We start from the raw sequence: 18,702 nt of genomic DNA, 5'->3' as shown, positions 1-18,702 counted from the left end.
TTTGAAGATTTCAGATTCCTACTTAAACGTTTAAAAATTTTTGTTAAAATTGGACTTTTTCTTGCCTGTAGTGCTGTTAAATCGGCTCAATCCTAACAGTCGTAAAAATTCTCTAAGCCTTGAGGCACGAGTTGAATTTTTTAAAAATATCCTTTAAGTTTAAACTGCTATCGAGGCTAAGATGATAATTTTAGCTTAAAAATTCGGTTTAACGTTTTTGAGTCGGCTTAAAACTTTCTAAAAATGGAGCCATTTATCATCACTACTTTCTAATGGTAAATCTCACTCAATATTTCAAATTAAACAAAAGCGGTGACTTATAAAATTTCTATGGGTTGTAAAATTTAAAAAAAATTAATGGGTCAATAATATAAACTTTATAGAATATTTAGAGAGACCCACCATCCCTGTGGACTCCGCGCCACTGAAATGAAGTAAAAATATTAAAAATTGTCATCACTGTCGATTGCAAGTATCATTTCTTCTCCAATCAGTACCGCTTTTATATTAAAATTTTCAAATAAATTTTTTTTTGTCTTTAATTTTCTAATATCTATAAAAATATTGTTAAAATGAGAGAAATGAAAATTTACATTTTAGCTGATAATAAAATATGAAATGAAAAATAAAACTTTTTGTTTCTCTATCTCTTGTCATAACGGCGATATCTGGCGATAAAAAATTCGATTCAATTTTTATAACAATATAGAAAGAGGATTCAAATTTAACATTTTTGAAAAACATAGGTTAGCCTCCCGTTCTTCCCGACCATGCATCCCTGATTACAATCTATTTCTATCCCTACTACAACTCTTTTATAAAGCGGAAGTCCTGCTTTTTATATTCTATAATTTTAATGGTATATGGCCCAGGGTTACTTTATTATTAATCAGTCGTCTATAAATTAAATTACCGAGGTGGTAAAGCAGTAACAAAATACTACCTTTATAACATATAATATATTAAATACAATGACCATTATAATATATAATACTGCTCCGCTTCATTTTGTATTTGCCACTTTTTAGGCCTCTTATAATAGTTTTAACACCTCTCAAAGAACTTGACTTCCTTGATAAATAATTATTCTTCCATAAAACACTGGCTAGACACCCTGTCATTTGCCTTTACTACCTTGCAAGTTCCTGATCCTGCCAGCAAAAAATCTCTGACACAGCAAATCAAGGATGCTACTATCTACCCCTTACCCATCAGTCACTTTTCCACATCTTTTAAAGGTGATGACACTGATAAAAATAAAAATCACAAAAATGAGCTACTCACCAAGGCCAAGCTTATATCTAAAAAGCTGGATAACCTGAATGTTAAATCCGCCATATGACTGGCAACATCTGACAATAAGCTAGCTCCCTACGATCAAACAACTTATCAAGCTCTTCTCCTAAAACACTACCCACACGATCTTAAGGACGAAATACCGTCTTACCCCGAAGCTCCTCTAATTGCAACCACTTTTACCTCAAGCGAGGTTAGAAAGGCTATTCTCTCCTTCAAACGCGATTCTTCACCGGGAGTTGATGGGTTTCGCCCAATATTCCTACAGGATCTAACCGCACCTTACATCACACAACAATGCGACGTTTTGGAAAAAATTACTCAACTCATCAACCGTATGCTTGCTGGAGGCTTACCACCCGCCATTATTCCACTCCTTTATGGAGCTAAACTCATCGCCCTCCATAAACCTAATAAAGATATTCGCCCTATCGCTATTGGGACCACTTGGCGCCGATTAACCGCAAAGCTAGTAGTGAGCAGAATATTGTTCACAGTATCCAATCACCTGTGCCCTAATCAATTAAGAGTCAACGTAAAAGGGGGATGTGAGGTATCCCTACACATGACCAGAATGTATCTACAAACAGGACCCCAGTGACGATATCCTAATTAAGATAGATTTTTCAAACGCTTTTAACTCTCTAAAACGTTCAGCGTTTCTTAATCCCATCCTTACCCTTTACCCAGAATACTCGCAATTCATCTTCGATTGTTATGCTAGTCCATCGCATCTTCAATTTGGAGATAGATTGATTCCTTCTAGTAATGGAATACAACAAGGTGACCCTCTAGGCTCCTTTTTATTCTGTCTGGGCATTAATAGCCTAATACAAGGCATAAATTACCAATGTAAACTAAACCTTTATAACTGGTATATCGACGATGGTATACTAGGCGGCTCACCCAGCGAAGTTATGAAGGCGGTCGAAATAATAAAATCCAGCGAGAGCAGTTTGGGACTGCGAATCAATCAAGACAAGAGCGAATATTGTCCTTTTGGAATCATCGACCTAAACTATGATCCTATGTTCAATCATACACCATTGAACTTCTTAACACATCTCGGATCTCCAGTGGGTAAAGACGAGTCCTTTGTCAAGTTCTTCGCCGACACTCTACTAGAGATATCCCTCATGCGCGATACACTATCTCGCCCCCCCCAGCCCACCAAGCGTTCTTTCTATTAAAGAACTACCTCCTAATCCCAAAAATTCTATATACACTCCGATCGTCACGTATTTTCCAATACGACGTCAACCTCGCCGCACACGAGCTAGAGATTAAACACCTCACAGAGGATATACTCAATCTCAAATTCGGAGACCTATCTTGGCTACAAGCTACCTTGCCAACCAAATCCGGCGGCATTGGCATACGATCGCTTTCCCTACTCTCTGTTAGTGCGTTCATATCCTCTCGCCTGTTCTGCGCGCCCATCATACACGCACTCACAAAACATCCTGACCCTTTACTTCCCCAGGAAATTGATCTATGGAAATCTCTTTCATTAGTCGATCCTCCCTCATCGGCACTGCAGAAGGACTGGGATAAGCCTCTAGTTGGCAACTCCGTTGCATACCTTAAATCGAGGAGCCAACCCGAGGACCATTCTCTACTCTTCTCCATTTCCGCAGACAGCGGGTATGAATTTCTCGAAGCTTTTCCATCGCGAAACCTTGACCAGCTCCTAAGCAATAATGAGCTACGTCATGCCATCGGTCTAAGACTTAATTGTGATATGGTAATACCCTATCACTGCATCCTTTGTCAAACGCCGGTCAACTCCAAAGGCCGTCTGCAAGCGCTATAGAGGCAGATTCATTAGACATTCAAAATGCAATGATATTATTGCCAGGGCCCTAAAATCTGCCGGTATCCCATCAACCCTCGAACCTACTGGACTCTACAATTCTGATGGTAAGCGTCCTGATGGCTCTACCATGATCCCTTGGAAGAGGGGCTAATTCATAACCTGGGATTTCTCATGCATCGGTCACCTTGCCCCTTCCAGTATAAATAGAGATGCTCTAGTAGACGCCGAGACGAATAAACTCGCTAAGTATTCGCCATCGCTTCCGGCCAATTACACATTCCTACCACTAATCGCCACGACTCTAACGTCGTTCGGCTCTCATGCCCTGGCCTTCTTTAAAGAGCTGGGGAAACGGATCTCTACTAGGACCGAAGATCCCAACGAGGGTTACTACCTACGCCAAAGATTAGCCCTCAATATAATAAAATCCAATTATCTCAGCTTTATATTCTCAATGACTGATACCCTCTAATCACAGAATCGGCGATGAGAAGAGCAATTAAGAACAAGAGAGGGATATTCAGATGGAAGTCAACAAAAGAACCAAACCCTAATCACAGAATCGGCGATGAGAAAAACAATTAAGAACAAGAGAGGAATATTCAGATGGAAGAAGAAAAACTGAAGGGCAAACTATGAAAACTCATAATTCTTTTAAATCATATGCTCAATTTATTATATTAATTTACTATATATTTATTTATATTATTTAAATAATTTATTATATTAATTTACTATATATTTATTTATATTATTTAAATATATTATTATTTATCCTTAAAAGATATACTAACAAATGTGATTATTTTTTAAATTGACATATTAATGAAATTTACTATTTTATTAATCGTTATTATATCATACATTTTAATAATAAATTAAATAAAAATAAAATTACTAGTATAACATTTATTTCTTATCTCTTTCACTCGAGAATTATTTTAGAAGATCAAGATGTTGACTTGAGTAATTTGAATAGGTTAAAAAATAAATTGTCATTTTTCAATTGATTTTTACCAAAATAGAAGTCTTTGATAAATAATAAATACTCTGAAATCTGAATTCTATGATCTATTTTTAGTTATTTATTTCGTAGTATAGTAAAGATGTCTTCAAATTAAAAAATAACAATTTCGATTTTCGTTAATTTTTTCTATGTCCCTAAAATTATTTAAATTTTCCCTTTTTTAAATTAATCTAGATGGTATAAATAGATGTTAAATTTAATCAGATTGAGAAGATGAGAATAGAATATTAAAAATGATTAATAGTTTTTTTCCAAAAATATGTATATAATATAAAACATATTATGAATAAATTACCCTTTGGAAACAATTATCTATATTTTTTTAGATTAGATAATGAGAAACGCTTCGATTTTAATACGAATCTATTGGCAGAAATTTAGCAACTAGTTTGAGCGAACAAGGCTCCAGCCCATGCTAGTCTAGACAAATTTTTGCAATTTTAAAATATCTTTCATCTTTTTGCAAATTTTTATAAAACTACTTTACATTTTTAAGAGTATTTTATATCAATTATATATTTTACAACCCATGATAATAAATCATCATGTTTAAAATTTAATAAACAAAAAGATGCATTTATATATACTATTTTTATATTTAATATTTTTAGAGGATATTTTTTTATTAATTAAAACTGAAAATCGTCTGTTTAAGGATTTAATGTTTACTAGCTCAAGGTACACTATTTTTAATTATTAAACAAACCTAATTTTTGTATAAAGATTTAATGATAGCCAAAGCACCCATGATTCAGGTATGGATATTTTATCTGATTGTTCTCAGAGAATCAGTTCTCAAAATTCTCAGTCATTCGATAAAAACGTTAAGATTGAAAATCAAAAGGTTATTTTAACATATGAAATATGACAAAAATTATAATTTAAGATCGATTTAAGTCAACATTTTAATAAATATTTGACAAATTCTCAGTCAAATCTTAGCTACAAATTAAATTGTCCAAATGATTATAAAAATGAAGATAAGTATGACAAAATTATGATGTTACGTAAAGAAAATGAAATAAAGTTTAATTCTACATTTAAAAATTTATCTATAAATATTTTAATAGAGAAAAAATATCTGACATAAGTGTAGAGATTAAAGAATTTCATTCGTCATTTGGAGATTCTATACTTAATATATGTAAAAAAATAGATGAAAAAAATGATTTTGATCTTAAGGCTAAATCTTATATCCAAGAATGCGGTAAATATTGTTTTAATGTATAACTTCTAAAATCATATTCTAGTTGCTAGAGAGATCAATCAGTTTCAAAAATTTTTCTCTCAATATATGGAATGTAAAGAAAAAGCAAGTGATAAAAATTTTTATAAATTATCGGAATCTATTAAGGTAAAAAGGTTTATATATTATAATGCAAGAAATTTTAAGGAAATAAAAAATATTTGGAATATTGGCACGTCAAAAATTAAGGAATTTGATAGACATCATAAATCTTTGCAAGAAACCAATAAACTAATGCTAAATAAAATTGATGATAAATTTAGTAAAGGTTTTATGGAAATAAAAGATGAAATATCTTATTACTATACAGCAAATGAAAAAACCTTTACAGTAAACTTTCGATTTTTATATTTATTCAATAATATTATAGTTATTAAATCAGTCGCTTTCAGACTTGAAAATTAATTATAAGGAACCAAATTTTAAGAATGAGACCAACTCATTTACTAACAATAACATACTAAATAAAAATTTAACTCAAATACGAGAAGGTATAGAATCATTGATAATATCGCAGGCAAGAATTTGGACAGATGTGTTAGATAATTCCAAACTAAATACTCAGTGTATAATAAAGGATAATATCAAACAGGTTCGAATAAAACTTTATTATATTAAAATATTTAAAAAAAATATTAGTTAAATGAATTTCAAAATCAATTGTTAACCGTGATAAACACGCATTTTTATAAAATCCAATCAAGAAATATGAATATGAACAATAACAGTAGTAATGTTATTAATGAAACTATTTCTATCCTGAAAAATAAAATTGAAGGCATTAATAATACTTTTAAAAACTTATCTTTATTAACAATACAACAAATTAATAGCCCTGATATGTTAATGATATCTGAAAAAATAAATTGTTTAAATGAAGATATGAAAGAGAACAAAAATGAATGTCATAATAAATTGGTACAAATGGAAATAGATAATGACTCTTCAAGTGAGATAGAAGATATTAAGTTGACTTCAAAAACGTTTGAGATGTGTAAGATGAATAAAAATATTTCAAGTAAAATTTCTAGAAAAAATACATTTATGAATAATCTAGTAAAGATGAACATAATGGGGGAAAAAAATGTAAAAAACGCCAATTCAAAATTAAAACTTAGCATGCACCAAAGAGACCATAAGCTTGAAAAAAATACTCAAAATTATAGTAAAAACAAAGAAACAAAAAAAACTTCGAAGTTAATCGAAAAAAATGCTAAAATATCGAAAGAAATATGCGGCAGTTCAAAAACTTACAAAGTTTTTATAACTCCAAAGTGCATTCCGGAACCCAGAATAACACCATCTTATACCTATGTTGTTTCAAAAGATAACGATATTGACTCAAAGCCTAAGCATCCTAAATTTTTTGCAAATAAGATGAATTCTTTTGGAAACAAACAAAATTTTGTTAAGGGATGCAACGTAACAGGCCAAATAAACGAATTTATGAAGGTGAAGACATCATTGAATATAATAAATGATAAAGGAAATTCAAAGGATAATTTTAAATATTTTGTATTTCCAGGCAAACAATCGAGATGTATAGTGAACCGAAAAAAAGTAAGAAAATCATCTAGATTGAAGGAAAAACACATTTTGGAAGGGAATTAGAGAAAGTTATTAAAAAATTTAAAACAAGTGAATGCTTTGTTATAATATATATTAATTTCTTTCAATCTATATATGCATATTATAATTTGTGAAATAAACATGTTTTGCCATATTTCTAATATATTCAAAAACAAAATGTTATTTATTTTGTATATTGCAGTTATTATATAAATATGAAATAAAGAATTAAATATTTGAGTATTAGATAAATTACACATATATGTGGAAAAAATAATAAATTATATAATTTATATTAGAAAATTATTATTGCAGAGAATGAATGACATTGATTTTATTACCTAAAATCTTGTTATTTAAATACAACTTTCTATATTTTGATTAGTTTAAAAGATTTTATAATATATTTTATTATACTATATTGCAATTAAATAAACTTGTCAATTTGAGCAACTTGACAAATCATAAAATTAGTAGGTCGTTGGAAGATATGGATTCTATTGGCAATCTCCGTTATTAAAAAAACTAGAATTCTAAATATAAATATATTCTATAGCAAATTATCTTTCAACAAAAACCAGTTATATAAGTAAAAGATTAAAATTTTTTGAATAATCGACTCAAACTATATTTGCGTTCCCTGTGATTAGACAAATTATTCGAAGAAAGATACTCGTTGGGCAATTTATCATCAGAGATGGTGGATTTTATGTTAGGAAGAGTTGAATTATTTCGAGTTTTATCATCTTCATAAATATTATTTTTGCCACTATATTTCTCACTCATGCATTTTTTCGTAGTCTTTGGTAATTTAAAGCTATTTCTATTAAGATCCCACTATTTTTAAATGCAAAAAAAAGCAAATTACTTTAAATAATAAAATAAATTAAGAATGGCATAATTTATATTTATGTAACCTGTGTAATAATATTATCATCTATATATAATTTCGACTGAACGTTTGGAATGATCTTTTGTTCCACTTTAAGTTGTTGTAAATGTGCGGAATAACCTTCACTTAAATACTTTCAACAAAAAAATATTTTTTCCATGGTCAAATAGTGTTAATTATAATTTATTTTTACCGTGGCTTCCCCTTGATATCTCTTTGGTACTTTAGTTATAGAATAAATTCTTTCTGGAGGTATATTTAGCGAGCAATATGTAGGAATATCTTTGCTCGATCCATAAGCAACAAAAATCGTTAAACCCACCTTTGTAAAATGTAGAAAATAATGTATAATATATTTTAACATATAAGAAATAAATATCAGTCCTGGGTTAATGGGATAAAAAAAACAGAGTAACTGTTAATATTTATAATTCTAAGTAGTTTGCAAAATTTATTTGCAATATATGTTAGAGACCAGCAGAGTTACCATTTGTACGGCCAGGCTCGGATTTTTTAAAAAAAAATATTTTCGGCCCGGCCCGGGTTGTTTTTTAAAAAAATTCAGACCCAGCCTGAATTTTTTTAAATTTTTTTATATATTTTTGATTTTTATTGCTAATAATGACGATTTAAAATATTTGGGTTTTTTAAAAAAAATTTTCAGGCCCGGCCCAGCCCGGATATTTTTTTTAAAAAAAATTTTCAGGCCCGGCCCAGCCCGGATATATTTAAAAAATTAAAATAGGGCCCGGAGGGCCGAGCCTGCAGGTATCAGATATATGTAGTATTCGGATATGGATTCCGTTGGGATTTGGAATCTCTCGATTTTAAATCAAATATCCTTTACCGAGGATTTAAAAATTTTAAAATCCGATTTAACCGGAAATGTATTCTAGCACATGTACAGTATTTACCCTATAAATTTTAGTCAAATTTCGCCATAGACATTTTAGTATTTTTTAATTTATATGAAAAATCCATATAAAAATTAATATAAATTAGGGTTCATAACAAAATTGTTTGAAATTTATATTCTGAAATACAATTCCTGTCAAATCAGATTTATAAAATTTAAAAATCGCCTTTAGTTAATGATTCAAAATCCAGAGATTCCGAATCTACATGGATTCCATACCCCCCCCACCCCCCACATGGATTCCATACCTCAATACGACATATATATTTGAACAAGTAGAGTTTCGATTCTGGCCAACCATGGGCACATTTTTGAACCCGAAAAAGCTAAGAATCTCAGCCTCAACCTGCCGTTCTCTCCCAACAACCCCCCCCCCAAAAAAAAATTTAAAAACCTTTTTCGCGGATGCTCTATAGAAAATGCTGAACAAGCGAAATTAGTGATCTGCATCGGGCCTAATTTTTCAAACCCGGCCCGAACCCGAAATTTTTTAAAAAAGTTTTTCCGGTCAAACCAGAACCCGAAATTTATTTTAAAAAAATTTACTGGCCCGGTCAGGCCCGAATTTATTTAAATATAGAAATTAATTTTTATAATTACTTGAAATAAAAGACATATGTTATATAGCGTTTAGTTTCAATAAATTAAATCAAAAATTTTTATTAAATTTTTTTAAAAATATAAGGCCCGGCCCGAACCCGATTATTTTAAGTAGAATTAGGCCCGAGCCCGTTATTTATTTTATTATCCTTGAAATTTTTATTAATTTTATATGTAATATTATATTCTTATATATAAAAATTTTACAGAATAAGTTCAAAAAATTTATGTTTGATTTTTAGAAAGAAAAAGATATGGCAAGACAAGCCACACTTTTGTTAAATTTATAAATTACATAAAGAATTATTTAAAGCCAAAGTTGATGTTCCAAAAAATAAACATCGGTGATTAATTTTTTAGTTGTTTCCCCAACGCTTATTTTTATGTAAAATTACACAAAACATTTGTTTGATTTTCTCTTTTTTATTAAAAAATAAGCAATTTTATGTTTGTTTACCAAAGTTTATTCTTCCAACGCAATATGATTTTTTAGCAATTTTAAATTTTCTTCCGCATTTAAGCTTTAAACTTAAAAGCAGTAATATAATAACGCAGTAAAATAATGTAGTAAAAATATCATTAACTCTTTTTAAAGTTGTGGTATTAATTTTTTTTAACGTAGCATAAAGATTATATTAATTTTATTTAAGAAAAATTACAAGGGAAGCAATGATTTCCTTGCTTCTATGGACGTTTAGTCACTGATATGTAATAGGTAGAACATTTTATCAGCATAAATTGTATAACGAGAAAATATACCTATAGGCCCAAAACTAAATTATGGATCATATTTTTTAAACAATTTTTTGATAATCGGGTAGGGAAAGTCGAATTTTTTAGACCCGCATATGGTTCAAAGTTAGTATAGAAATTCAAAAATTTCATAAACCTGAACTATGATAAATGTGTACTGTCTCAATGCGGACACTATAGTGATTATTATTTTGTGAATCCCTATGAAAAAATGTGGCCTAGTTTGGGGGGCTTGAGTTAATTAGGGTCAACCTTTAAAAATCTGTATGTAAATGGTCAGTTTAAAAATGACCAATTTATTATAAGACATTTCATTGAAATAAGGTAAATATAGAATAGAATGTTAGTAAAAAGTTAGTAGCGAAAAGTTCGCCGTCTAGTTGCACAGCAAATAGTTTAATATTGTTGCCTATGTTCACGCAACAACAAAAAAGGATTGCAGTATTCATATTTAAGTGGTTAATTTCGATATAATATGTAGACCTTAGAAGGCATTTGCCGATAAATAAGCCTTAATTCAAAACATTATACAAGTAACAAAGAGTAACCTCGTGTACGAGATGCTTTAAATAAGCCGCTTTATCTTTAAGCAGTGATATTACAGGAGATGTGTCAAGTGTGGTAAACCGTACGAGTCCACGAGGAAACTTTTCACGAGCAAGCCAGTCCACTACACCGTTTAATTGTAAGTCGGGTCGTGCTGATAAATAAAGAGGAAGAAGGCCACAAGTCTGCACCCAGAAACGGGCCAATTCCGCCGATCCCATGCGAGAACGAGCGTCACTCCCGGTCAAAGAAATATTTGCTGCAAAAGCTCCATCAATGCTAAACACTGCTAAGGCCGTCGTAAAATGGAGAACGGCTAATGTTAAGGTAGCGCGTTCTTCCGTCTCTTCTATATCTTGTAGATGACTTCGAAGTTGAGAACCTTTAAAGTTTGTTGCGGAAGAAGATGAGGAGCTATATATTTTATTAATAACAAAAAAGCTTGTATCTCATTATAAGACATTAACTTTTACTATACTACATAATATTTAAAGTTATAAAAGAAAATCAAATAAAAAGAAAAAGAAAAATCACACTAAAATTAAATTACATGTGTTTTTAAATTGATGTATTTTTAACCTTAAAACCATCTTGATTTTGTGAATGCCATCTCTAAGTCTTTTATCTGACACAATGTTATATACCAACTTCCCGTTCTGCTCTGTATAAGAACTTCCAATATATTTCCAATCAGCTTGTTCTATCTGATTATTATAGTCTTTGGTACTGTCTTTTTGGTTATAATATATTCTGTTTAATATTTCATCAGGTTTGTGATAAATATCGACCTAGTTATGTATTATACATTTTAAAAAACCATAAATTATACTACTTTTTTTCCTCCTAATGTTAAAACGTCTAGAGGCCCGTAAGAGAACCTAGCAATCAATGATTGTGGCATCGAGTCATTTAAGATAATATCGTTGGCTCTGTGATTACTACTAATATTCTGAATAAATTATATTTTCAAAATTTTTGCTTATATATTTGTCAAGAATATAGTTGAATTGCCATTTTTATAATAATCATATTTAAAAAAACATGCATGTTTGTCTAATTTGAACATTAAATTGAATAGTTTTATATTTTTATGATATTTTTCAGATATTATTCTTACCCCACTAACCCAGATCAGGCCATGTCCTGGTTCGTCTTATTTCTAATCAGCAGTCTGTTTATCCGCTTATATAGCTTCCTCTAAACAGCCTAACAAGAAAAGGCCATTTAGATTAACTTTGGTAAAGTGCCTTTGTGATTCTTCCAAAACAAAATATTTATTTATTGTACAAGGCCGTGTCCTGGTTAGTCTTATTTTTTAAATAAACAGATTTTAGATGTTGAACTAGGACACCCAATATTGGTTTGTTTTAAGTGTGTACATTAAATAATTATTTGTTATTTAAATTATTCTAACATACATTTTGCTTTATAGTACAAAAAAAATGTGTATTAATAAATAATTATAAAAGAAAATTGAGTTGTCAAAACAAGCCCGTGCAAGAGGGTAAGAATACAGGTGAGCTGGGTCACCAAAATTAAACTATTCTTAGGGGCAGCCAAATTTTTAATCTTTTTTGCTATTGACTTGCTTTTTAAAAATTTTTTGATTTCCTTTTCTTTAGATTAGGTTTTTCAATTCATTTTCCCATCTGACCGCCAAAAGTGTCAATACGGCAAAAAGGGACCATAAATGAAAACCAAAATCTCGAATTGTATTTTTAGGCGAATATGTAAAATTTTTTATTTTGGAAATAATCGACGATGAATTTTCGAGAAGAAATGACTATTGGGTAAATAAATAATTTTTTGTATATTTTGATTCCGTAAAAGGAATTTCACATAATGTTGGATATAAAGATGATACGCGAATATAACCCCAGATTAGAGTAACGAATCAAATATTGGTATTATTAGCAATAGCTCAAAACGATTATTTCACAAATTATTTTTAAAATATTTTCAAAAGTTAAAAATGTGTTATTATATTTTAAAAAATTATTAATTAAATATGAAAATAAATTTTAAAAAGGAAAGGAATAAAGGAATACGATGGGTAAATCTAAAAAATAAGTTCCGCAAGGAATATTTTGGCTAGTTTATAATTATTTCAAATATTTATGATTAAATCGAATAACAAATAATTTGCTTTAATTATACCCTAGATTAAAGTTTTTATCAAATTTTGAAATTATTGTCAAGCAATCTGGCCACAAATTCTTCTAAAAATATGTATGCTGGCTCGAGAAAGTTTCGTATATGAGGGGCTCTGATTGAATATTAATTTTGTCGTCACACTTTGAGTTATTATCATATTGTAGTATTCCGTCTTCTTCATTTGACTCCTCACTTGTTCATACGATCATCTTCCGTTTCATTTATTTTGCTACCATATCTTTGAATACACTGGCAAATGAACATTATTCGTTACGTAATTTAACACGCAATATATATATATCTTTCCTATTTATTTCATCAAGATAAAAATCCTGAAATCATACTTCCCAACCTTATAGGATTTTCCATACATTTTAAGAGGAAATAAAAAATTATTCTATCTGCTGAATATCTTCAGCAATATAAGATTTGCAATCTAAATTTAAATATAAACATTTTAAAAGGGGGTATATCATTAAATTATTTTTCCTGGCATAATTCCGTTCCTTTTTCTTTTTTTTCTCTTTAGCTTTCACCTTTTCTGGTGGTAAGCTCCTTCAACATCTCTCTCCATTTTATGTTATTCATACAATCTCTTTTATCTAATTTATACTTCTTTATATTGGCTCTAACTTTATAGCCCCATTGAAGTTTTGGCCTACCTCTTTTACGTTTGCCCATCACTTCCAAACTCTCAACCTTATTTCCTATGTAGTTCATAGGAATTCTCATTGGTGCCCATAATATCCAAGTCTGTTTACCATTAACTTAGTCTTAATGGGCACTACCATTAAACTACTTAGTATTCTTGTACTGCGCACTTTATCCTTTCTTGTTACTCCAGCAATCATCCTCAGCATTCTCATCCCCATAGTTTGTAGACTTCTCTCGTCTGATTCCTTGGTTGGCCATGTTTGCGAACTATATAGAATAGTTGGTTGTACTATGGAACTGTAAATTTTTCCTTTTAATTTGTGTGGGATTCTTTTGTCAAATAGCAATCCAGATAAAGATCTCCACTTTAACCACCCTTGATTAATTTTACTCTTTATCTCTTTTTCGATTGTGCCGTTTGTATAGTGGAGCCCAAATATTTGCAGCTTTCAATTGCCGATATCTGCCATTCATTTATATCAATACTCTCTGATTCATCTCCTTCTATCACCATATATTCCGTCTTTTCTCTATTTACTTTTAGTCCGTGCTTTTCTAGGATATTTTTCCAACTCACTAATCTTTCTTTCAATTCATCCTTGGATTCGGCAAGTATCACAATATCATCTGCAAATATCATATTCCACGGGACTGTTTGAGGTATAGACTGTGCTAATACATCTATTACTGTAATGAAAAGAAGTGGGCTGAGAGCCGACCCTTGATAAACTCCTTCGGCTATTGTAAAGCCTGCTGAAGTACCTGTTGTGCTACAGACCATTGTTGTATGGCCCAAATACATATCCTGTATTTTTCTTATATATTTTTCGGGAACCTTTTTGTGGCGTAGCGCCCACCAGATATGTTTTCTTAGGATTCTATTATAGGCCATTTCTAGATCGAGAAAGACCTTGTGTAGCTTTTTGTTCTTTTTCCTGTATTTTTCACTCTTTTGCCTAATTGCGGGGATAGCATCAGTTGTTGATCTTCCAGGCATATAGCCAAACTGAGTCTCTCCTATTTCATTTATGTCTCTTAATCTTTTTTCTTTTATTTTTTCGTATAGTTTTAGACAGTGTGACATTAGTTATATGCCCCTGTAATTTTGACAATTGTGTGGGTCCCCTTTATTTTTGAAGATAGGAACTAGATAGCTCTGCCCCCATTTTTGAGGAACCTCTTCATTTCCAAGTATTTTATTGTGAGGAAATGTATTCCATCATCTCCTAGTGCTTTAAGGCTTTCTATTGGAATATCATCTGGACCCCTATGTTGTTTTTCATATGCTTGAGGCATGATTAACTCTTGTTCTGTTATTGGTGGTATAAGGTTTTGACATGGGGAGTGTTCATCTAAATGTAGTATGTGGGGATTAAGTTGAGAAGCTAATGAAAATATTCTTTCCATCTTTCCATCTATTCATTATTTCTTTATTATCAATTTACCATCTTTATTCTTGATTACTTTCGGAGCTCCGTTTATATCCCTAGAATTCTTTTCTCGCTGTTTGGCTAATCTTTATATTTTATTTTGCCCTTCTTTAATATGTAGTTCTTCATATATGTCATCGTATGCCATAGATTTGACCCTAGCCACCGCCTTTGTAGCTATTCTCTTGGATTTTTTGTATCTTGTCTTGTCATCTGGGTTTTTGGATTTGTACCATATTTTATTAAGGGTTTTTTTCTCCTGTATAGTGGTTTGTACCACTTCATTCCACCACCATAGTTCTTTGTATGATTTGTTGCCTCCCCTTGTCAAGCCTAGTGTAGATTTGGCAGTGTCTATTAATCTAGATGAAAGGTCTGTTCACATTTTTCACTGACTTGTGAGGAATCTATTGTTTCAATGTTTGCATGAATTGCAAAGGCATCTGTCATTGTTTTTAATTTATCCCATTTGAAGCATGGTTCCAGTTTTATCTTGTTTCGAGTGGATTTATTTGTGATGTGTAAATCCATGACCAGTAGTTTGTGTTGCGCGGCTATATCTTCTCCTGGGATGACTTTGCAGTCTATTACACCTTTAAACTTCTGCGAGAGATTAGCATGTAAAAGCTCCGAAATTTATCTTACCATATGTCTTTACACATCAGTCATAGAAGAAAAACCTGAAAATATTTATGCTCCTTACCAGGATTGAACCTGCGTCCTTCTGTTTCCAAGCATACATTATAACCCGTTAGGCCACTCTGGCGATTGGCATATTTTCCTTTTAAAAATTAAAAATATGTATTTTTAATTTTTAAGAGGAAATTCTATATGCTGAATATCCTCAGATGTAGAGCCGTTCCAACAAGCTGTTTATAATTTGATCAATTAGGACGAAATACTCCAAACCTATAAAGATCAATCGATTCTTGAGGACGTTTATCTTGACATTTGTCACTATATATTCTCTTCGCTCGTCCTATTCGATTTTTTGGCAGAGCATTATGTACCCTGATACTCTCCGAAAGCTTTAAATATTAAAGTGTTTCATTTAAATTAGAAGCCATTTTATTGCTTTATATTGAATCGATGTAATAATCGATGATACAGAAGACTTAGCATCTTCTATCATTTTCCAAGCTGACAAAGTACCTAATTTTTTAGTTTAAAGATATGACAGTGGCCAATTCAAAAATTTCTAAATATATTATAGCTGTACTTAGAGTTTTAAATTTACAAAAATTATCAAGTTTTTGTATCAAATGATTTATTATCTATTATAAATTGAAGTGCATTTATCGATATTGGGAGCAAGCTCTCTTTACCATATATCCTCTAAGGGCTTTTTCACGTGTACCTTATCTAACCTATTTTTTGCAGCTTTCTCAACTTATTTTGGCCAGATGAATTATTCTTTTCACCCAAGCATCCATCCTTTAATCTGATTCACCGACCTGGATTTTATTTGATTTCAATGAATTAAGAACAAGAAATGTTGGCTATATTATTTCTAAAATAAATCAATGTATAAAAATGTAATATAATGAATTAATCAAAACTTAGCTTTCACTCTACTCAAACGGAAGCGTTTTTACTTCATTTGAAAAAAAACAAAGAAAAAAACGAGGTAATGATGTATAGCGTCAAGTGACGTTATTGGTATTTTATGCATTAAATTATAGTAAACGACATGACAATTGTCAAGGAATGTGATATCATTAAAAATAAATAAATGATAAGAGAAAATAATGTGCATAATAATCGACCTTTTTTTTATAATCGGCCTTTTTTTGATATTTTCTCTGATCGGCCTCAAAAATCGACATTTCTCGCGGCCTCGTGGGCAAAATGCTCACCTGGTCTTATGGCCAGTCCGCCCCTGGGAGATAGCCATATCTATAATTGGCCTTAAACGCCTTTTTGAGATTCTCGAAAGTTCCTGTAATATATACCGATGTTTCTAAAAAAAACCGTCATCCATAATGATTGGCATAAAAAAATAATTTGATGATTCAGCTAAATATTTAGGCACTTATTATTTAGCATAAGAAAGTTGTTAATTGAAAATATGCCTAATTTTTTAATTCTATTCTAGTCAGAGCCTCTGACATGGAAAAGGAGGGGGAAGGGGGTGATATGGAACAATGGTGTCATTGGGTAACTCAGAGGGGTATCCTCATAGTCAATAAACATAGTCAGTATCTATTTTGTAATGGAATCACATTTTATATATAAGTCATCAGTCTCAGTAATGTTATATAACGGCTCGATTTTTAAAAATGGCCCGATTAAGATTTAAGCCAAAATAATATTATGCAAGCCTGGAGATTTTGTTCATGGATGGCAAAAAGGTTTGAACCTCTATTTGCCAAATCTAGAGGGCTGCATAATATTATTTTGGATAAAATCTTAAGCCGTTTTTAAACGACCCACTAGATCTCAGCATCATTAGATTAAGGGGGTCAGTCTGCCGTCATATTTTAGGCATAAGGACAGGTTAGAAAAATTATACAAGGATAAAAAATATTTTTAAAACAATGGGTAAGTACGGGTAAATTTTAAATATTTATCAGGCGAACTAAACACGAGTTTATTTATTTTAAAAAAAATTTATTTCATAATATTGCATATTTTATAATTTTAAAATAAAATAAATAACAGAAAGTAGCGCATTTGGCAAAAAACTCTATAATTTCTTTAAAATTATCCAAAATTCTTGTCATCACTTCTGCCAGCAGGATAACTTGGTACCAAGTGATAATGTAATCAGATTGATAAATAAGGGACTATCGACCAAGGAGGGGTTGAATTGCATTAATTATAAAATTGATTATCGATTTATGTGCTGATTATTGAGAAACACCTGATTTTGTTATCTTAGAATTAATCTATTTAGTTTAAATTAAATTTGATCTATAATACACCAAAATTATAGATAAATTTTCCAATCTCCTAGAAATTTTTGCCGTGGATATTCTAAATTTAAAATAGTAGATGATAATTTATTAAAATTTATGAATAATATCTTGAGATATTTTTATTTAGGTTGAAGTTGCTTTATTTATTGAATGATTTTGTTATTCGCTATTTCATGCGTCCAAATTTAAATCCTATATTATTATTTTTTCTAAATATTTTGCAAATTTGGGGAGAGAGTTAAATTACGTGGTTATCATCTGTCTCGAAATTCTCTTCCATGTCTATCTCTATTTTCAACATTTTATATTTTAAATTACTTGATAAATTTGATTTATAGAGTAGATTTTGAAATTTATAAAGATTATAATATTAAAATTAATTGTTAACTTATAAATAAATTTTAGTATTTTTTATGTATAAATTTATTATATAAATTTTTAAAGTTACTCTGAGCTGGTTAAACAAATTTTTAGATGAATGAGCGGCAGGGAAATTTTTTAAAAAAAATATGGTTGGGCGGACGAGAGGGTTAAAAAAATTTGAAACATTGAGCAAACCTGCTTTGGATTAAAACCCACCCACTACAGACCTCTAGTGAAATTTTACTGAATAGAAAGGTAAACAAATATAATTATAATATAATTTTTATAAATATCTAATAAATCTTATGTTTAGTTATGTGAGTTAAGAAATTACTTTGTATATCTTAAAATAACCAATCCATCAAAAAATATGGTCAAATAAATTTGGAACAAATTATATGCTATGTCTATTTATTAAAATGCTTATATTTTTTTATTGAAATGCTTAGTTATTGCTTTTTAAATGTTTTGCTATACTTTATCATTTTTGGCTATGTATTTAATTATTTGCAATGTCAATGA

At 30.5% G+C, this 18,702-nt stretch overlaps 1 protein-coding gene across 4 annotated transcripts in view; it reads right to left on the bottom strand.

Moving 5' to 3' along the window:
- Positions 1-7,174: 7,174 nt before the first annotated feature.
- LOC135924995 (protein retinal degeneration B-like) overlaps positions 7,175-18,702 on the bottom strand; it is a 66,133-nt gene continuing 54,605 nt past the window's right edge. The window contains exons 15-20 of one of the 4 annotated variants that reach the window (XM_065460130.1): positions 11,494-11,610; positions 11,241-11,449; positions 10,664-11,075; positions 8,040-8,168; positions 7,872-7,979; positions 7,175-7,791 (exon numbers count right to left, since the gene is read on the bottom strand). In XM_065460130.1, the coding sequence (XP_065316202.1) occupies positions 7,552-7,791; positions 7,872-7,979; positions 8,040-8,168; positions 10,664-11,075; positions 11,241-11,449; positions 11,494-11,610 (1,215 nt within the window). In that variant the 3' untranslated portion in view covers positions 7,175-7,551. Of the gene's footprint in view, positions 7,822-7,871; positions 7,980-8,039; positions 8,169-10,663; positions 11,076-11,240; positions 11,450-11,493; positions 11,611-18,702 lie in introns of those variants that run through there. The other 3 variants (XM_065460129.1, XM_065460131.1, XM_065460132.1) reach the window with 3 other exon arrangements.

Source organism: Gordionus sp. m RMFG-2023, chromosome 2, assembly GCF_954871325.1.
Source record: "Gordionus sp. m RMFG-2023 chromosome 2, tfGorSpeb1-WG-v2, whole genome shotgun sequence".
Taxonomy (NCBI): Eukaryota; Metazoa; Nematomorpha; class Gordioida; order Chordodea; family Parachordodidae; genus Gordionus; species Gordionus sp. m RMFG-2023.
The sequence above is the reverse complement of the archived record's forward strand: the minus strand, read 5'-3'. Positions and strand labels throughout refer to the sequence as shown.